The following is a 22,977-nucleotide window of genomic DNA, read 5'->3' on the forward strand; positions in this document are numbered from 1 at the left end:
TTTAATGCAAAAATCCAGTAGGCTTCTTTCCTACAAAGATGGTTGAACCTATCACCTCCCCTGGATGTGATATCAATCCTCTCAATACCCTGAACTTTTAAATTCTCTATATTACCATGATGTCTAGATTTAATATGTCTAGACAGACTGTGTGCTTGAACCCCTTTCAAAATATTTCTTCTATGTTCTAGAAATCTAGTATTTAAAGTGCGGGTGGTGCGTCCCACATATTGTGCTCCACATGTGCATGTGACCAAATAGATGATATAGGTTGAAGAACAATCGATGTGGTTATTGATAGTATATTGGTTACCAGTAGAGGAGGAACAAAATTGACTGCCAGTTTTTAGAAATTTGCAGGTGATGCATCGGGATCTCATACACTTAAAACATCCTTGGTTTTTAATGTTATGTGTAGAGTCATTTTTATGATTATCTGTCAGAAAATGGCTAGGTGCCAAACAATTTTTCAAAGAGGTGTTTTTTTTAAAACCAATCTAGGATGTTCATCCAAAGCATCCGCCAAAAATTTATCACTTTTAAGAATTCTATGATTTTTGTTTATGATGTTTTTAAGTTGTCTGGAGTGAGTATTGTATTTGGAAACAAAAATAGGTATGAGGTCTTCTGAATAAGCTAGATTAGACTGAGGATTTTTGTTATTAGTTTTAGTTAAGATCGAAATTTGCGAACTTGCTAACGCTTCTCTTTTAGCCTCCCAAAGAAGTTGTGGGGGGTAACCAGATTCAATGAAAGCCACTGTTAGTTCCTCAGCCTGTCTAATGAAATCAGAATCATTGGAACAATTCCGTCTGACTCTGAGATATTGGCTCTTGGGGATGTTGTTGACCCATGGACGGTGGTGGCTGCTCCTATAGTTTAAAAAATTGTTACAATCAACTTCCTTTTTGTAAGTCAGTAGATAAGGCACACTTTTTCTTCAAACTAATTGGTTTTGACAGGTCCACGCCCCTTTTATACAGGTTGTCCACGCCCCCATTTATACAATTTGATATCAAACTTGATACGATCGTATCACGTTTGATATCAAAGTGGTATAAATAATATTAAACAGTATTAAAATATAATTGGTTTGAGGCTGTAACTTCATACACTGATATTGACTATGTGAAATAACACATATATAAAGCTCGCTTAATGTTATCTTAACCAGCTGGAAGAATTTCTAAACATAATGCTAAAAAAGTAGATCTTGTTGTATACCATATTTTTCTAGGAATATGATATGCGTATCGGATATAAATCAACAAGGGCAATGTGATTTGGTATAGCTCATAGATCTTTCACAGTGAATAATACAGGCAGATCATTACCAACTATAATAACACTTACCTTAGAACGATCCAAAAAGCACTACAACGAAGTGCCTGACCAAGCGTGTATCAAAAATAAATAAAATAAAAATATTTGAGTTATATTCCACACGATAACTTCCACAGCATCTAAGGACCTTCTTGCTTTTAAAATAAATGAAATATCCGCGTACATAACAAAGAGGTCTGGGTATACATATGTTATGCATTTAAAGATACAGAGCCATTCAGTCTGGGCCTGACATGTTGTAGGCATTTAAATTTAAAGACACACAGCGTGAGAAGTATAGTGTTACTTTTAGAAAGACATCAGATATGACGGATGATTGTAATTTTCAAAAGTAATTTTAAACACCGGATTCCATAGTCTTTGAAGACGTTGACATTTACGTATGACACAATTAGCGTAGACAGCACAGCAGGGCTGGTAACAATTATATTCATTAGAAAGCACATACCTCTGAAAAAAACATTTTCACACGGCTAACCGTTTAATTAGTTTAGACAGAACAAAGAAAGGCCATGAAATCTTTGCAACAGAGCATGAGTGGCATCTAGTGGCCATGTATTGCAGTTGCAAGCAAGTTCCAGACGGAGCTAGAGACTACAGAATTAACTTATATATTATATTTAACTGAACATTAACCCTGAACATTATCAATGCTGATAAATAAAGGATCTATATAAAGTATATATATATATATATATATATATATATATATATATATATATATATACAGTATATATATATATATATATATATATATATGTGTGTAATGTGATTTTAGCATTATATTATGTGATGAATAAAATATGGATAATATGTTATATTATTTAAATCAGATATATATATATATATATATATATATATATCTCAATCAAATTACACAGGTGTAGTGGATAAGGTATATATTTTAAATTAAAAAGCATACACATACATATACAACAAATCTGTTGATCAATCATATAGAAGTCCAGATGGTATTTGTAAAAAGATTTATTCGGGAATCTTCCAAAATGATGACAAAAGCCCATATATATATATATAGGTCTTATGTATGCTGTTGTTGATGGTATGCCATATCTGACATTTATTTAATAAGAATAAGGGTTTTTATTCAGGGGGCAATTTAGTGGCATTTTATCGAGCTAAATATTCTGAACACAGCTGTGTTTTGCACAATATGCTATGTTATTTAAATCAAATATATATATATATATTTGATATGCCTGTCTATGACTTTGGAACACAACTCATGAATATTCAAATGAGACAAATGCAACACAGATGTGTTAACTGACTGAAACGTATAAATATGTTCTCCATGGGGTCAGACAACTACCAGGCAGCTGCCACACATTGAGGTTGAAGGTCTTCGCACACACACACTATTCAAGACAGAGAACTTGAAGTTTTGACTTGAAGATTTTGTTCCAGAAATATTCAGAGAAAACTTGAAGATTTTGTTCCCAGAGGGTGAGTCTATATTAATTTTCTAAATAAATATATATATATATATATACAATATTTCTAAATAGCATAGTTTTAATATTTTATAATATACATAGCAAGATGTTTTGTGGTCTGTACATTATACATATTGCTTTTAAAAATACAGTATATTGTGTTATTACAATTTACAGTTCGTTAATGTTAGTCATCGCAGATTACGGTATAACGGATGTGTAACGGCTGTATAAAGTGATTTTGTTATTATAGTGTAATTTTATAAGTTGGTTATCCACAATGCGGCCAGGTATGAGCAGGCTGCTGACTACACATGTGATATGGAGTAACAATATATATATGTATATACAATATTTCTAAATAGCATAGTTTTAATATTTTATAATATACATAGCAAGATGTTTTATTTAGTGGTAGGGTGGGGGGGTGTTAGTCATCGCAGATTACGGTATAACGGATGTGTAACGGCTGTATAAAGTGATTTTGTTATTATAGTGTAATTTTATAAGCTGGTTATCCACAATGCGGCCAGGTATGAGCAGTCTGCTGACTACACATGTGATATGGAGTAACAATATATATATATGTATATACAATATTTCTAAATAGCTTCATTTTAATATTGTATCATTTTCATGTGTAAAGCAGCACGTTATGATGTCATGTATGGTTGTCTGCTGACTAAACTTGTGATATGGAGGGATTCTGCATTAGCATTGTTGGATCACCTGTAATTAATTTTTATTGATTGTTTCATAGATGAGTTTTTTTTTTTTTTGGTATTACGGCTTTGATACTTATAAATAGCTTCATTTTAATATTGTATCATTGTATTATACATAATGGTTTTAAATAATGAGCTAGTTATTACATTTTCATGTGTAAAGCCGCACGCTATGCTGCCATGTATGGCTGTCTGCTGGCTAAACATGTGATATGGTGGGATTAGTCATTAGCATTGTTGGATCCCCTGTAATTAATTTTTATAGGCCGATCTATAGAATACAATGTCAGGAGGTATTCATAGATCAGGTTTTTGTGAGAGCGTTAATAGTTTTATGTGATTTTGTGCACGCAAATTTCGTTATGGAAACTTATCGTGTTATCTTTTATTATCAACAGTGCCATCTAGTGGTTGTTGCAGAAAACACCTTTGAACTTAAGCTATCAACAAAACACCAACATGCAGGTGTGTATATGATATTTACAATAGTTTAACAATAGCTTATTGTATTGTTATTTCAACTTATTATTATTATTTATTACAGAGAAAGGAATACAAAACCATTAATGCAAATAAAATAAGTCTCAGAGACTTTCAAGATTTACCCAGCTTTCAACAGCAGTCAAATGAGCAGACAAATACGTGTAAGTTTACAGATCAAAGACACATTGTTGTTGGTGGTTATAAATGTTACTCTGTTGGTGTTAATTATCAAGCGCCCTATTGGTATTAATGTTACACGTGTTGATTGTATTTTTCGTTCTACAAAATTGTTGTGTTAATTTTTATTTTTTATGTATATATTATTTTTTATTAAATTGTTAATCCCATAAATCAGTTTCAGATGTCACAAATGACGCATCTGAAGTTGGATCATATGGTTCGGATTTCACAGTCGGTCCGGATCTGACGACATTCGAAAACCCATACGCAGCATACTCTTATTTGTCCGAATCGCAAAAATGTAGGTAATCATAAGCCGTCAAAAAAAAATGTGATGTATGTTAAAAAAATGTGATATATTATTATTTCCAAAAATATGTCTCTCTCTCTCTCTCTCTCTCACGCTATCTCGCGCGAACTCTCACGTTCTCACTCATATATATATATATATATATATATATATATATATATATATATATATATCCTGTTATATTCATTTTTATACAGCCTGTGATATTAATGTGTTATTTGTTCTCTGTTAGTATCGCCGATTATGTCGAAATCTGATGCAGAACACATAATGGATGATCTCTGGAATTTACCATCGGCAAAACACTATAAACAGCTATACCAGACCCCGGCTATACAAGGTGAATTTTGACGATTGGCTGGTGATGTTTTTATAATGTGTTTTTGTGTTAAATGTTACATATCGTCGCAAAATCATGAATAGTGTCCACAGGAGTTGTTGTTATCATGACTTAAATGACGGTTTTTTTTTTTTTTTTTTTTTTTCTCAAGTCGGCGAATGTGTCGTTAATTGATAATATATGTATTACAGATGACATAGCTAGCCGGTATGAACCTACGGTACCTAGGGCCGATACGTGTGAAGCGGGACCATCCGGATACAGAGAACCGACATCGAGTGTTGGATCAAACGCCAAACAACCCAACAGCGCATTGGCTAAAGGAGCAAAAAGAACCCAGATCAGCGATCAAGCTTTCTGGTCATTGTTTAAAGGAACCATGCCGGCGCAAACCTTTGACAAATACCCGTGTATGTTTATTTATTTGGTTTCTTATATAGCACAACATTTACCACTGTTCTTTACAAATGGAAACCACAGGTATTAAACAGACTGTGTAGATGAAAACCGACAAGGAAGGTGGGGGTTGGGAGGTCTGAAGTTGTTATAAAGCGACTGTCTTTGTGGCCGCGTATGTGTAACTAAAACGGTGTGATTTTTATTACAGTAGGAACCACGCCGATGGAAAGATCTGGCAAATATTCAGGTGTGTAATGTAATGTTTATTTATTTAGTTTCTTATATAGGACCGCGTTCATCATTGTTCTTTACAAATGGAAACCACAGGTGTTAAACAGACTGTGTAGATGCAAACCGACATGGATGGGGTGGGTGTTTTGGGAGGCGGGTCTGAAGGTGTTATAAAGCGGTTGTCTTAGTGTCCGCGAATGTGTAACTAAAACGTTGTTATTTTTTATTTACAGCGGATCCGCGACGATTCGCAAAAATGATAGCAGCGGCCGGGGTTGCTCAACCACTCAATGCTGAAATGGATGGGGGTGAATCAGCTAAAACGGTGATCGACCCACAACTTCAAGAAGATGTATCAAGGGCCGAGATCATGGCCACCGAGCGCGACGATTTCAAGCCAAGCAAGCAGAGAATTACAAAAAGTCGAGTCGGTCAAGAAAACAAGGCCGATTTATCAGACCTTAAAAGAAGATTGAAATATTCGGAAGGTAGGCCCGTGAGAAAAAGAATTGCATTACAAACAGTGCCAACCGTGAGTAATGTGGATTACCCGCACGCATTTACAACACCTGCAACACCTACTGAATCCGACATTGACATTGCCGGTAATACAAAGACTGTGAAGACTCGTAAAACTTTACGACTGTCAAGAGAGAGATACACGCCGCTGACGGATGATGATGTCATCGTAATTTCAGACACGCAGGAACATCATACTGCAGAAACGCAAAGCGTGGTCAGTAACACGCCTGCAGCTACATTATCCGCTAATGATGAGGACTTAAATGGGCAAACATTTTTTATCACCCCTAGTGAAGAGTCAGTCTCAGATACACCACAGAATGATGATGAGGCTGTAACATCTGTAGCCGGAATCCCTGATAAAGTAATGGGTGATGATTACACAAAACTACCCAGTGTTTTTACCACGGTCGGCGAGGCAACCGCATCGGGCGGTGCGGATGCCCCGCCGACCGTGGTATCGACAGACATAGTTGATGGGGTTCAGAATGTGGAACAATTAGGACAAGATGCGGAAATACAATACTACGCGGTCATGGGGAGGATGCGTGAGCATATAGGGTACATGCGTAGAAATGTCAATACCATGTTGAACCGTATAAAAGATGAGCTTTATGGTTCAAAAAAGAAGCCAGAGATCATTAAAGAACTTGTAGAAATGTACATGAATGTAACATCAAATCATATATCAGAGACCGTGAGGACTAGGGATTTTATTAAAGCGAACATGTATCATTTTGCCGAGATAATTGAAACGGATCCGTGACTAGGCATGGTGGGTTATGGGTTGAAACGTAATTTACATGTGTGTAAAAAAGCCCCAAGAATTAAAGCAAATGTACCGTGCAAAATCTCACACTTATTTCGCCGTTCGAAAATAAAACAGGCTTTAAAATGCATATACAGGCTGAGAAAGCGTAAACAACACAGGGGGCGATGCACAACCCCAACCCCAGGTGCACAGGCTGACAAATCACCGGACCAACCATTACCGGGTGACGCTGCGTCACCTGACAATGTTGAACACCCCGCAACGCCCATGCATAATGACATAGATGGGGGTGCGCCACCCGGTAATGGTGAAGGTCGGCGAGATGTGTACTTAGAAGCTGTTAACAGGTATGAGCGACACCATCCTAATTTCAGAGCTATTGAGTATCATAATCATTTTCAATTTGTTAATTTGGAAAGAGTTACATCATTTGCAGAGGGTGTTGAAGCCGTACACAACGCTATACAGGTTATGATTGATGAATTCATGGTTGGTGTTGACCCTAATGATCGTGTACAGTTAAGATTGGAGGGGGGTGGTTTACACAACGCCATCTACTCACACCGAAAGCCGCAAGAATCATTAGACGCTGTCAGTTTCTTGAATCAAATTACAAACACTCTTCAAAGTAACGCTGAATTCTTATTAGGCACGGGTTTAAGGTTTGTGATCACTGTTTTTAGAAATAGAGCGGGTGGGGCCCTAACTGGTCGCGGCCTTAGACGCATTCCATACAGCTTAATTATAGAAAGGCGCAGAAGACACCTGTATGATTTCAACAATACGCACAATTATTTGTGCTTTGCGGCATCGATCTGCAAACTTCTGGATAAAGGTAATGCCACAGACGCTGAAATACACGATCGGGCGCTTCAAATTCATAAGGATTTGAACCTACCGATCGATAAAGCAGTCAGCTTTAGCGACGTTGTTGTTTTTGAAAAACACTTAAAAACAAAATTACAATATTATATCATAATAATCGTTCTTGGCATTACTATTCTTCAGAATCGCGCTACGGTGATACCCTGTATGTATTATATCACGATTCACACTATTATGGTCTGATTAATATCTGCGCATTTCTCGGATCGAGATATTTCTGTTCCTTATGTAATCGAACTTATGAGCGCAAAAATAGCCACGATTGTCTTTTCTTTTGTAAGGCTTGTCACAGACAAGCGTGCGCTGATGATGGGGCTTCCGCATTAAGATGTTCGGTTTGTAGGGTGTTTTGCAGATCGCGTGAATGTTTAGAGGAGCACAAATCCTTAGCTTTAGATCGCAAAATATCCTGTCTTGAACATGTTTATTGCGACAGGTGTTGTCTCTACCGTCGCAGGTCTCATGAGTGTCAGGGGCTAAAGTGTTCTACTTGCAAGGCATATGTTGATGGGTTTGCGGATCATTTGTGTTACATACAGCCCATCAAAGCGGAAGAACCCACCACCAAATACATCTTTTTTGATTTCGAATGCATGCAGGAGACAGGTATACATATACCAAACTACTGTTACGCTCTCACATTAATGGGTGAGAAATCCTGGGAGTTTAAGGGCAAAGCTTGTATCGATGATTTTGTAAAGACGTTCATGAAACCAAAATTTGCGCATTACACATTTATAGCCCATAACGCTGGGCGGTATGATTCGTATTTTGTATTGAACAAGATCATCAAAGAACGGTATACAGTATCCCTCATCTCTAATGGCGGAAACATAATGTGTATCACAATAAAAGATCTGAAGATTAGGTTTATAGACTCTCTCAATTTTCTCCCCATGAAATTGAGCAGATTTCCAAAGGCCATGGGATTTGATGGCGTTAAAGGTCATTTCCCGCATTTTTTTAACACAGCCGATAACCAAAATTACATAGGGGTCATGCCCTCAATAGAATATTTTGGCCTACAACACATGATGCCTGAGGAGGCCGCTGATGTTACAGAGTGGTACGAAAAAAACAAACACAAGGCGTTTAATTTTCAAAAAGAATTAATACGATATTGTAAAGAGGATGTCAGAATATTGCAAAAAGGGTGCGCAGCTTTCAGATCAGCCGTTATAGCCATGACAGAACAGGAGTTTGTAATAGCGGCAGAGAAAAAAGATGTAGCCGTTAAACGTCACGTTGATCCATTCCAACTGACGACTTTAGCGTCGGTTTGTATGGCTATGTATCGTTGTAAATATTTACAGGCAAACACATTGGCTCTTGTACCGGGTGATAACTATCACAAGACCCAGAAGCGTTACTCAACACCAGCCATACAGTGGTTAATGTACATAGAACACAAAGAAGGTGTGAGTATAAGACACGCTTTACAAGGTGGTGAGAAGAAAGTCGGTAGATACAGTCTGGATGGTTACGCCGTGATTAACGGCGTGCCAACAGCTTTTGAATTCCAGGGGTGTTTTTATCACGGTTGTGACAACTGTTACAAAACCGATGATGAAAACAATCTGACTAAAACAACCTACGGTCAACTGCGGCACAAGACACAGTTAAGGATACAATACCTTAAACGGTGTGGATTTCAGATAAGGGAGATGTGGGGGTGTGAGTGGAAGAAAATGAGGGAGACTGATGAGGAGCTTCAGGTTTTTCTGAAAGGTTTGGAAATCCCTGACCCCTTGGATCCTCGTGATGGTCTTTATGGCGGCCGCACTAACGCCATAAAACTTTATCACAAGACAGAGTGCGATGAAAAAATACACTATTTTGACTTTACTAGCCTATACCCATTTGTCAACAAGACCAAAACATATCCTATACGTCACCCACGCATCATTTATAAGGACTTTGATGATGTCACAAAGTATTTTGGTTTTGTTAAATTAAAAATTAATCCTCCACGAGGCCTTTTCTTTCCAGTTTTACCGGTTAAAATGAATGGTAAGTTAATGTTTCCGCTGTGCCGCACATGCGCCGAATCTGGACAGTGTGAGCCGTGTGTTCATGACTCAGAAAACCGCGCCCTAACCGGTACATGGTGCACAGTGGAGATAAATCTTGCTATAGAAAAGGGGTACAAAGTGTGTAAAATCTATGAGGTGTGGCATTTTGATGAGAGATCTGATGATCTGTTTTCAGGTTACATTAAAACACACCTCAGAGATAAACAGGAGGCTTCTGGTTACCCCGATTGGTGTACAGACTCTGTGAAACAACAAGAGTACATAGACGCGTATCAAAAAAATGAGGGCATAGCTTTAAGACACGAACACATAAATGTCAACCCCGCCAAAAGACAAATTTCTAAATTGTTTTTAAACTCATTATGGGGTAAATTTGGTCAACGTAGCAACATGCCCAATACTTGTCTAGTGACAGATCCTGATAAGCTTTTTGAATATGCCTTTCAACCACACTATGAGGTGTCTGCTTTAGACTTCATAGACTCAGAAACTGTTATGGTCAACTGGAAATACGCCAAAGACCATTATACCAGGTCTTCAACAACAAATATATTTATAGCAGCATTTACCACAGCGCACGCCCGCGTCGAGTTGTACAACCTATTGGATAGATTACAAGATAGATGTCTGTATCACGATACAGATTCTGTAATTTTTGTCAGCAGGCCCGGTGACTGGAATCCGCCATTAGGCGATTATCTAGGGGAGTTGACCAGCGAACTACCATCTGGTACGCATATAACAGAGTTTGTTTCAGCCGGCCCCAAGTCATACGGCTATAGACTAAGCAACGGCAAGACGAGCCTCAAGGTCAAAGGTATAACGTTGAATGTTTGTAATGAGCAGCACGTTAACTTTGACAGTCTGAAAGAACTGGTCTTAGATTATCCTTTAAACCCCAAAGGCGAGGATCAGAAAAAAATTGTGACCAGGCAGCCCGGTATAGTACGTGTGAAAAAGTACTGGCAGATTGAAACCCGTATGCTGCAGAAAACGCAAAAGTGCGTTTACACTAAACGTAACCTCACGGATAATTTTACAACCCTACCATTTGGTTATTAAGATGGATATCCGTTTTCAACACCCCTTCTCCTGTATTTTAGCCGGACCCTCCAATTCGGGGAAAAGTTATTTTGTGAAAACACTAATACAACACGCATCCACACATATGACGCATGTACCTGATAATATTGTTTGGTTTTACACCTGTTGGCAACCGATATATGACCAACTTCTGAGTGCTCACCCTGGTATGCGTTTTATAGAGGGTTTGCCCGAGTCATTTAGCGACGACCAGCTTTTTCCCCCTGATAAGATTAATTTAACGGTGATAGATGACTTGATGGATGCAGCGAGTAATAATTCTGAGGTTGAGAAAGCGTTCACAAAGTATGTGCACCATCGTAATCTCAGTGTCATGTACCTTGTGCAAAACATATTTTGTCAAGGTAGAAAGAGCAGGACTATACATTTAAACACAAAATATATGGTCCTGTTTAAAAACCCCAGGGATAAAATGCAGGTTAGCATTCTGGCTAGACAAATGTACCCATCAAAATATCGTTTTTTTCTTGAAGCCTATGAGTCCGCTACGGAGCCTCCATACGGTTATTTACTGGTTGATTTAAGAAACAATGCCCTTGATGATTATCGTTTACGAAGCGGTTTATTTCCCCCCGACACACCAGTAGCTTATGTTGTTAAGAAGCGGGGTTCTAAATAGCTATAACCGCGCATCCTATAGTCATTCATTACCGCTTCTAACAGCTGTGAACATGTCGACCAGGATAAGGCGTAATTGGGCCCTTTTAAAAACCCTCATTAAAGCCAAACCGGCCCAAAGAAACGCTATATTATCCAACGCTTCAAACGATTTGGTGACAGCCATATGTGAGATTGCTCTCAATACGCTTAAAGGTAAAATACCCCTGTCACAGCGCCAGTTGAACTACCTTAAAAAGAAGAGGTCCCTTATAAAATCGCTTTGTAATAAGAAATGCGCCATTGGGAAAAAGAAGAGGTTGGTGAAACAGTCGGGTGGGTTTATCGGATCGTTGCTAGGATTTGCCATTCCATTAATTACCGGACTACTGTCTAATCGGTGATGGAATACGCTGAGAAAATGTATCTGGTCCCCCAGCAACAGATAGACCGTTTAAACAACAAACCAAACAGCGATGATATACGCAAAACAGCCACGCAAGGCCTAGATGCTGAGATCATAAGTATACTACATAATAATGCTTTATCAGAGTATGAAAAGGCAAAACGCTACACAGCTGTGTTACAGAGATACCTGGTGTTGAGTAAACAAACTGATAGAGAAATGTCAACTTTAACGCTTTTATCACCCGGTGCAAATGCTGTTGAGGATACAACTAACCCTACACAAGACGACGCTACCGACGCTGTTTACCACGATGTCTTGAACAGTGTTAATGCGCGGTATAAAAAGAACTGTGAAATACTAATGAGTAAAATGGTTCGCTCTAAAGACATTGCGAATTGGGACCGCAAGGGTGTGTTTATGTATAAAGGCGTCACAGTGCCAGGATCCAATGTGTTAGACTTGATAAGGGGTATCACGCAAAATCACAGCGTGACGAGTCATAAAATGCCTAACGGATGGATTGAATTTATGCGCGCTATGGCTGAGTTGAATATCCCGTCCACTGTAGTTGGTAATGCATCAAACAGATTACAGTTAGATCGCTTAAAAGCTGAAATCTACGATGATGAAATTGGCAATGTAAATATAGCCTCCCCAATACACAACATTAAAAAAAGTCGTATAAATGCTTTAAATTCCCCCGGGTTAACAACGCCCCACGGATACTTACTACCGAGGAAAAGATCCGTAAATCTGTTTCAGGATTCGCAGTGGTTGAACCTTTAACATATAACTAATTTATAATGTTTTTATACGATGTATTTTTGTGCGTTTAATTTGTACGATGACGTTTAATTTGTAATGTATCATGTATTTAGTGTATTGTTTTAACTGTAAAGTTTATCGTGTTATTCGTGATTATTTTGCTGTAAATACATTTTGTCTGTACCAATAAAATATGGTTATGATTTATAAAATGCTGTTTTGTTCTTTGATTCTAACCAGTTTGTCTGCAAAAATATGCAATCACACGATATAAAGTTCAATAAGCAAGATTTTTTAATAGAAAGTAACCATAAGCAATGTACATACAGCATTTGAATCACAACATTAGTTACAAGTTACACAAACAATTTTGTATTACACATTATTTTTATCAAACACATGTTGGTTACTGGTGACACAGGACTGTATACAGTTACCCGTATATCGACTCAAACAATGACTTCTAGGGAGACGTCTTACAAAGTTTGATACATAGCGATCATTACGTTTTGTATCAAAACTAAAACGGACCAACACATCTGTATATTTGTAATTTTTACACATGAAAAATATAAAGTATATACAATATTGCCCGCAAACGGTACTGTTAAAACCTTGCAACTGCTTATTTTGGTGGTAAATTCTTTTTGAATTTGAGTTTAAAAAATTTATTATGGCCTTTGGGAATAGGGGGTTGTCAGGTTCTAAACCGTAAGAGTCCAAAAAGTAACACTCGCGCTGGTTGTTAAAATAAACGGCCAACCAATGCTCCCCCGGTTGGGCGCTGGTGTGTGTGTTGATTACAAACGCGCAGGGGTATTGCGATAGTTTACCGCTCGGAAGCATATCACACGGGTAGGTCCCTTTAAAAAACAGGGGCGTCACCGGATTAGCGTACAGTATACAATTTATCTGTAATGTGTTCATATCGCTGATGGGGTGATGAATATTGGTAAATATACGATAAATATAAAAATTATTTATTTCATTTATAGATAATCATACAGCACATCGCGCCGCTGGTTGATCTCGATGATATTATCAAATAATGCGTATATTATTATGTTGACTGTCCGGTCTAGTGCTCCTGCAAACCGGAATTCAGCTCGTAGATTTCCGGTTCTGATTAGAGACAGATGCTCCGCGCATTCCTGTTCAGGCGACAGATCAAAAGCAAATAGTGTGTAGCCGTTGAGGTACTCTTCACGGTCAATTAGTATACCCGAATCTGATTTCTGCTTATTTGTGATCTGAATGAGCGACATATACTCGCGAACCGCGTTACCGTGTTCAAAGTCTGGTTGAAATGGTTTGGCCGGATGCGGTGTTCCATCCAGGTATAGGGATGCGAAGTTTACATTTTTATGTTCAAACCGTAGAGGGTTTTTGTCATAGGCTCCTGAAAACGCTTCATTATCTACAAAAGCGGCTATAACGGTTTTTGGCACCTGTCCTAAAAACAGATTTTCTAAATTAAATACGCGACTCCCCGTCGGTATGCTATAGATCTTCATGCCCACTCTATCGATCGCGTATTTGGCGTTGGTGGTCAGTAAGGCCTGGGCGTGTCCAATCCGGACGGCGGGTGAGACCTGAACCCTTTTCACAAACAGGGACGCTGCAACAATCTGAATTTTAAAGGCCTCCGCTTCAGCAGACATTAAGCAGAAAGCATCTTTGTTTCTGATGAGTTTTATCTTCAAGTCCACGGCGTTCAATATTAGTTTATGTTGATGAAAAAGGTCACAGTGTAGCGGCCCCAATAATTCAACCGTTCGACTTTGTGCCGTTGTTCTTGCCCTTTTTATAAACCCTGTGTTTACACCATCCAGGGTTCTTGTGTTGTGTTCTCCAGCCACATCTTTGTAGAATAATCCAGTTGTGTGTTTTGTGGATAGCGCATCTGAGCTATAATTCAGTATGGTCTCTATGTAGGCCCTATAAGCGTAAAGATTATTGGACTGCGATATTAGCCTATCGCCCAAAGTGACATCAACCTGACTAAATAAAGTTGCTATGGGGTAATTAATAAGAGCGACCTTGGCGTCTTGAGGTATAGCCGTGTTATCAGGCCGTACGATCTTGCAGGTCACGTACAGCAACGTGTTGTTCAGATCGTAGTAGTGTTCACCGCTGGCCGCTATGTAGAATTCAAGCGGCGCGGTCTCGGATAATGCCGCCAAAGGTTGAACTTCGACGTAGAGGCTTTTCTCTACGCTGGTCTGCGTCGGTGGTACGTCAAAAAGGTCAAGTTCAGATTTTGCGCATTCCATGGATTCATTGTGTATGAAAGACATGCTTAAAAAATATCACCGACCCTTCGCTTCGGTTTCCTTTTTTTAATTAAGCCGCGTCTGCTCCGTTTTTTGTTTAAAAGGGGTCTGCACCATGTCGGAAGTCGTATTGCCCGCTTCCGTTTATTTTTAGCCGCCCCTTTCCTGGCATAGATTAAACCTGATCCATCTTGCTTCGCTTGATTTGCGTCGTGTATTTTGCTCACAACAGCCGCTGTGGCTTGTCCGATGACGTCTTTCGCGATGTTGCGTGCTGCATTCTTCACGTGGGGCTTTGCTATCGCCAGCCCTCTTCGGAAAAGCGGTACCGCTTTTCTGAACAGGCTTCGAAAAATTCCACCTAAACCGCACCCGTACATATACGCGCTGCCGTGAAAACCGGGTAATCCATTACCGGCCTGTGTTTTATAATATTGCGCGTAGAGCCCCGGGTCACCATAATTTTTAACGGCCACCATTGTCTTTAATAAAATTCGGATTTGCGGCGTCTGAAATGTAGTTTCACGTTCGCTTTCCCAAACTTGAATGACATGTTTTCGTTCTGATCATTCTTTATCTCTATGGCTATAGTGTCAAAATGCGTCTTGCACAACGGAACATAATCGGGCTTCTCATACCGTATAGTGACCATCTCGTTGTTACGGCCCTTTATTTCAACGGTGCGCAACAACGGAACATAACTATCACCGACCCTCTGATGTTCGATAATATCTGTGTACACGAAGAGCGTATATTGCCCGCCGTTGATGTCGGCGCACGGTTTTAAAAACTTAGTTTTCGGGTATAACCCCAGTATTCTCGACAATTTAGGACCGGCTGTGATGTTGTACATCGCCTTGTTGTCGATGATTATCTCTCGTTCAAGCGGATCGTACAATAGTTTTAAACCATCCAGTTTATGTCGGTCAATTTCAGCGTTGAAAGAAAACAGTAACGCCCCGATGGTTTCATAAAACCCCGGTTTAACGCAAACCCTCGTTGCTGTACCGCTCGTCCCATCCCACTTTGTTATTTTCAACACACAATCACGCACATCGATTGTATTCCAGGTGTGTGGGTATTGTATTTCTGTAAGAGCTACTTCCCAATCTCCACTTAAGTCTATAGGCCTTGCTAACTTTGTGGTATAGTCAGAAATCTTATTTTGTGGAAATGTATCGGCTGAGGCGTTACTCGGCAATGTTATGTAGAAGGGTTTGTCATCCATCTTCCTCTTTGTTTATATATCTTTTATCTCCGATGCAGCGACCCAACTGTTAAATTTTGTGGGGTATCCACGCCACTTGACTAATACGTGTTTCCTCCCTCTAACCGTCTTATTTTTTAAAATCTTCTCCACTTTGTAAATCCTATTATAGTTTTTCGGTATACTTTGAAGTTCTTCGGGGTAAAAACTACCCGTTATAGCCTCCCCGTAGAGATCCTCCAACGTGTAAAGCGGCTTAAGTCCTTTAGTGTTCACGCCGCGTATTACAAATATTTCCTCAGAAAAACTCTGTTCGTAACCTTTCTGAAATATATCCTTATATTTTGAGATACGAACGTGGTCCCCGACCGCTAAACAAGCCTTTGTTTTCTTACTTCTAAAGTAATCGCCATATATCGTCTTGAAGACATCCAGCGCATTAGAGCCATCCACCTCATTCGGCGCCCGCTTAATCGTTCTATGGTATGTGTTATTATAACTGGTAATGAACGCTTGTAAAACGTCTATATATCGGTATGTATTATTCGCCGTGAAATATCGCCACATTCGTGTTTTTAAAGTCCTATTGAAGCGTTCTATAACGGCTGCTTTCACATCATTATTGGTTGTGAAATGTTGTATACCGTATTTTTCTAACAACTTTTTTAGGACTTTGTTTAGAAACTCTTTACCATTATCGGTTTGTAGTTTCCGCGGTACGTCCCCCTGTTGGAATAATTTTTCAAAAGCCTTAGCGACAGTCGTCGCGCTCTTAGCAGTCAGACTTTCAGCCCAGGCCCTCTTACTGAATATATCGATGACGGTTAGTATATATTTTACGCCGTCGTTGTGCTTTGCCAGATCTATGAGTGATACCAAATCACATTGCCACTGTTGATTTATATCCGATACGCATATCATATTCCTTTTATAGTTTTTTCTAGCCGGTTTGTGCAATGTGTACGCGTCTTGCTCTTGTAACCATTTTCTCACATCGGATCTTTTAAATTTATTTTTCAAAGCTTTATAATATTTATCAAAGCCGCAAAAACTCCCCGGCTTTAATACGTTATAATACCTGGCTTTCAGCCGGCTGTTTTGATGATCGGCGTTGCGCGACATCCTACACAAATCAAATTTGATATAAAACAAGATCTACATTTCTACGAATTATATATCTGTTGTATACCATATTTTTCTAACAACTTTTTTAGCATTATGTTTAGAAATTCTTCCAGCTGGTTAAGATAACATTAAGCGAGCTTTATATATGTGTTATTTCACATAGTCAATATCAGGGTATGAAGTTACAGCCTCAAACCAATTATATTTTAATACTGTTTAATATTAATTTTATACTACTTTGATATCAAACGCGATACGATCGTATCAAGTTTGATATCAAATTGTATAAATGGGGGCGTGGACAACCTGTATAAAAGGGGCGTGGACCTGTCAAAACCAATTAGTTTGAAGAAAAAGTGTGCCTTATCTACTTAAGTCAACGTACGAATTGACTTCCCTTCGGCTGAGAGTGCAATATCCAAGAAGGTAATCTCTTTGTGATTAATAGTGCTGGTGAAAGTGAGTCCAAAGTGGTTAGTGTTGAGGTAAGAAACAAATTGTTGTGCTAAAGAAAAACCACCTTCCCAAACAAAAAATAAATCATCAATGTACCGCCCATAGTACACCAAGTTCGCCCCAAATGGGCCGCTCCAAACATACTCCTCCTCAAGGCGGCCCATATACAGATTGGCAAAACTGGGGGCGAACTTGGTGCCCATGGCGGTACCAAGGATTTGTAAATAATTAACACCATTAAATGTGAAGTGATTGTGAGAGAGAATGAATTGTACCGAATCAATCAGAAATTCACGTGTGGTGTCGCTGAGGTCACCATCCAGAGTCAAAAAATGTTCTAGGGATTCAATCCCTCCCTTGTGTGGGATGTTACTATATAGCGATTCGACATCACAAGTCAAAAACAAATAGTCAGGATGCCAGACTACATCTCTGATATTATTTAGAAATTGAGTAGTGTCCCTGATATAGGACCTCAGCGACACCACATATTTCTGTAAGTGCGTGTCAACGAATGCTGATAAATTAGATGTGAGGGACCCAACACCAGAAATTATAGGTCGCCCAGGGGGTGAAGTGATGGATTTATGGATTTTTGGTAAATGGTAATACGTGGGAGTGACCGGAAACTGATTGTGTAAAAATAGAAATTCCCTCTTGGATATTGCACCCCCAGCCAGGGCACTATCCAACATATTTTTAAGTTTTTTCGAGTAGCAGGGGGTGGGATCTTGTTCAAGAATTTGATAAAATTTCTTATTGTTAAGCTGTCTTAGAGCTTCAGCTACATAGTCCATCTTATTCTGTATAACTATTCCACCCCCTTTGTCCGCTGTTTTGATTATTATAGAGTCGTCTTCCATCAGACTCTTTAAAGCTGCTCTCTCGTTGGGATGGAGATTATCGTTTCTGGATTTGGCTGTTTTATCGTTTGCTTTTTCACACATTACTCTAAGATCTTGCAGGGTTGAGGAATAAAAGGCTTCAATGCAGCCATCTTTTTGTTGTATTGGGTAGAATTCTGATTTTTTCCTCAATTTATTGAGGTTTTTGTTGGTGATATCATAAATGGGGGTGATGGGATGATCGTTACTTGTATTCTCTAGTAGTAATTCCTCTAATATAGATAACATTCTTCTATCATCTCCATCTAGCACAATTGGGATAGGATCACAGTTAGTCTCTCTAGCTTGTTTAGAAATAAAATGTCTTTGTCTGCATAAATCGCGGGTATAGCGATTTAATTCGACAAACAAATCAAAAAGTTTGGGAGGTTTGGCTGGCGCAAATTTAAGGCCTTTAGAAATAATAGCCTTTTCGCTCTCAGTTAGAATTTTAGAGGAAAGATTATAAAGACCTTTGTTTCTCAGTCTTTTCTTATGATTTTGGGTTGATTTCTTGTACCCTCCTCTGGTTCCTCTAGTTCTAAACTTTTCCTTTTTGGAACTTCTGAATTCAGGTACTCGTATGGGTTTTGGGACCTCCAGAGTAGGTATAGGTCCTTCCCTAAAAAACTAATCTGACTGGATGGATTTCTATTAGAATACTGTTTAGATATTGCTCCCCCGTGTCTATGATCAAAGGACAAACGGGGGATAGCTTGGGTGTCCCTATTTGTTTCGAATCTGTTATTAGTGTTGTTGGGAAACCTGTTTGAGGAGTTTTTTCTACCTCGTGAGAATTTATTAAAGCTATGATCTCTACTGGAATACCTAGAATTGCTATTATCCCTACTTTGAAGTCTGCCCCTCTGAGCAGGGGAATTGTGGTATTCTGTTCTATTAGACACATAATTAGAATTCCTAAACTTTCTATTATAGGTTCTGACTTGATTATTTTGATAGTCTGCTAAATCGCGGGAGAGTTTGTTATTTTTTGAGTTAATCAAAAAACGTTCATATTCCTAAATTTTTGGGTAAGTTTTAGATCTAAGTCTGGACATGATTTGAACGATTTAAGTTGGTTCTGAATCAGATTGATCTCAGTTGTAGCCTCCGCGACTTTTGTTTCCCTAAAGGAAATAAGTAATTTTATAAGATTAAAAGAACACTGATCTAAGGTTTCATTCCATTTGGTGGTTAGTTCTTCATTGTCCTGAAAAGAACAGGATTTGAAGATGCGTAATCCTCTGGGGATTATCTTGCTGTCTAAATATTTAGTCAGCAGCATTTTGTCAAGCCAGTGTCTTGTTTCACTTTTTAATAGGGTTTCTAATCGATTGAACAAATGTGACATATCAGGTGGGGTGGGGTTATTTAAAGAATTCTCTTTGTTAGTGGTACCACCTAACAATTGATTACGTCTCATGTTTCTAGAGTTTAAATCAAGGGATGCCATTCCTTATTACTCTAAAAAATTTGTGAAAAATAACTGAAATAAAATGAATTAAATTAAGTTAAATAAAAATAAATAATGAAATAATGAAGCAACTATAGGGGTATAAATAAATGCTGCCCAAAGATTATACCAGATATAATACAATATAAAACAACAGAGACAATCAGGCGCAGATAGTTGATCTATATATACACATGAAGGTACAGTATTCAAAAGATTTTTCTAAAGGGTCGAATAACAGTATGGCTGCTCCCAAATGCAAATCTGGAGATTGACTATAGTAGCAAAAGGAGAGAGAATATTTCACAGTAATTAAATGAATGAGATAAAACTATATTCATGTATGTATATATATATATATATATATATATATATATATATATATACAGGTGAAAAAATAGAGAGCGCCACACACCTGAGAAATTTTTAGTTAATAGAAAATATTTTACTAGATATAAAAATCAAATACATATAAAAACAATGACAACAATGTAATAAATTCAGCTCCTTATAAAATAGGGGAATGATCAAGATTTATCATCGGTAGGTCAGACTCCGCTCCAAACAAATGTGTGCACTGTAATGCAGTAAGAAGCGGTCTGGTGGCGGCAAGTGCACTGTAATGTAGGAAGTTGCTGTCGGGTGGCGGCATGTACAATGTAACGCAAGAAGAAGCTGTCTGGTGGTGGCAGGTGCACCGTAATGCAGGAAGAAGCTAGGTCTGGTGGCGGCAGGTGCACCGTAATGCAGGAAGAAGCTGTAGCTGTGTGCTGGTGGGAGGTGTACTGTAATGCAGGAAGATGGTGGCAGGTGCACTGTAATGCAGGAAGAAACTGTGTGCTAGTGGCAGGTGCACTGTAATGCAGGAAGAAGCTGTAGCTGTGTGCTAGTGGTAGGTGCACTGTCATGCAGGAAGAAGCTGCGGCTGTGTGCTAGTGGTAGGTGCACTGTAATGCAGGAAGAAGCTGTAGCTGTGTGCTAGTGGTAGGTGCACTGTAATGCAGGAAGAAGCTGCAGCTGTGTGCTAGTGGTAGGTGCACTGTAATGCAGGAAGAACCTGTCTGGTGGCGGCATGTACACTGTAACACAAGAAGAAGCTGTAGCTGTGTGCTGGTGGAAGGTGCACTGTAATGCAGGAAGAAGCTGTAGCTGTGTGCTAGTGGTAGGTGCACTGTAATGCAGGAAGAAGCTGCAGCTGTGTGCTAGTGGTAGGTGCACTGTAATGCAGGAAGAACCTGTCTGGTGGCGGCATGTACACTGTAACACAAGAAGAAGCTGTAGCTGTGTGCTGGTGGAAGGTGCACTGTAATGCAGGAAGAAGCTGTAGCTGTGTGCTGGTGGAAGGTGCACTGTAATGCAGGAAGAAGCTGTAGCTGTGTGCTAGTGGTAGGTGCACTGTAATGCTGGAAGAAGCTGCAGCTGTGTGCTAGTGGTAGGTGCACTGTAATGCAGGAAGAACCTGTCTGGTGGCGGCATGTACACTGTAACACAAGAAGAAGCTGTAGCTGTGTGCTGGTGGAAGGTGCACTGTAATGCAGGAAAAAGCTGTAGCTGTGTGCTAGTGGTAGGTGCACTGTAATGCAGGAAGAAGCTGTAGATGTGTGTAATGTAGGAAGAAGCTGTCCGGGGGAAGTAGGTGCTCTGTAATGGAGGAAGAAGCTGTCTGGTGGTGGCAGGTGCACTGTAATGCAGGAAGATTTCCGGTGGCGGCAGGTGCACTGTAATGCAGGAAGATGTCTGGTGTCGGCAGGTGTACTGTAATGCAGGAGGAAGCTGTCTGGTGGCGGCAGGTGCACTGTAATGCAGGAAGAAGCTGTCGGGTGGCGGCAGGTGCACTGTAATGCAGGAAGATTTCCGGTGGCGGCAGGTGCACTGTAATGCAGGAAGAAGCTGTCAGGTGGCGGCAGGTGCACTGCAATGCAGGAAGGAGCTGTCGGGTGGCGGCAGGTGCACTGTAATGCAGGAAGAAGCTGTCGGGTGGCGGAAAGTGCACTGTAATGCAGGAAGAAGCTGTCGGGTGGCGGAAAGTGCACTGTAATGCGAAAGAAGCTGTCGGGTGGCGGCAGGTGCACTGTACTGCAGGAAGAAGCTGTCTGGTGGCGGCAGGTGCACTGTAATGCAGGAAGATGTCCGGTGGCGGCAGGTGCACTGTAATGCAGGAAGAAGCTGTTGGGTTGCGGCAGGTGCACTGTAATGCAGGAAGAAGCTGTTGGGTGGCGGTAGGTGCACTGTAACACAAGAAGAAGCAGTAGATGTGTGCTAGTGGTAGGTGCACTGTAATGCAGGAAGAAGCTGTCGGGTGGCGGCAGGTGCACTGTAATGCAGGAAGAAGCTGTCGGGTGGCGGCAGGTGCACTGTAATGCAGGAAGAAGCTGTCGGGTGGCGGCAGGTGCACTGTATTGCTCGAAGAAGCTGTTGTGCTCCCTATAACAGACAAGTTCTGTAATTATTGCTGGTTTCGTTGTGCTGTCTCTGTTTTCTGCTGTTCCTGTCTCAGTTTGTGATTGTGTTTCATACTGTGTTCCTGCAGATACCTATTTGGAAGCAGCAAGCTGGAAAACGGGATGATCCTGTGCTTTGGGTGAGCATTCAGCTTAATTTGCCCATTATTTCCCCGCAGATTAGAGCCCTGGCATTTCTGTAGAATTAACTGTTCGATCGTGAACCTAGAAGTATGTACCTCCAGGGGCTACCGGATCAGTCACCATGCACAAGGTTCCTGATTCCAGGGGCCAGAGGTGCCCCTGCCCTCAGCATGGTCAATTTATCAGAAGGTTTGCGTCCCCTGGTCAGGACAATACATTTAGTCTCTGAGCGTTGGCTTTCGCCTGAATATGAATTGGCTATAATGGATTGATAAGCGCTCTCTGGGTTTCTCCAGTAGAACCGGATGTGCCCTCACGGTGTTCCGGAGTTCTCCAGATCCTGTCTTTGCGCTCAGTGCTTCCAGTTATTTCCTGTGCTGAGACCTATTCCTTTCTAAAACAGCATGCATTGGGCCTAATTCAGACCTGATCACTGCT

The 22,977-nt window shown here is 39.9% G+C and overlaps 1 protein-coding gene across 4 annotated transcripts in view; it reads left to right on the plus strand.

Annotated features, from left to right (window-relative positions):
- The window catches only part of NTAQ1 (N-terminal glutamine amidase 1), a 45,757-nt gene that overhangs the window by 8,208 nt on the left and 14,572 nt on the right, over nt 1–22,977 (plus strand). For 2 of the 4 annotated variants that reach the window (XM_083186766.1, XM_083186763.1), the window contains one exon: nt 22,485–22,535. The exons of 1 other annotated variant lie outside the window; for it this stretch is intronic. In XM_083186766.1, the coding sequence (XP_083042892.1) occupies nt 22,485–22,535 (51 nt within the window). Of the gene's footprint in view, nt 1–2,669; nt 2,812–3,924; nt 3,992–4,070; nt 4,171–4,364; nt 4,491–4,731; nt 4,840–5,030; nt 5,250–5,446; nt 5,486–5,702; nt 7,227–22,484; nt 22,536–22,977 lie in introns of those variants that run through there. One more of the 4 variants, XM_083186762.1, reaches the window with a different exon arrangement.

Source organism: Crinia signifera, chromosome 5, assembly GCF_055691185.1.
Source record: "Crinia signifera chromosome 5, ASM5569118v1, whole genome shotgun sequence".
Lineage (NCBI taxonomy): Eukaryota > Metazoa > Chordata > Amphibia > Anura > Myobatrachidae > Crinia > Crinia signifera.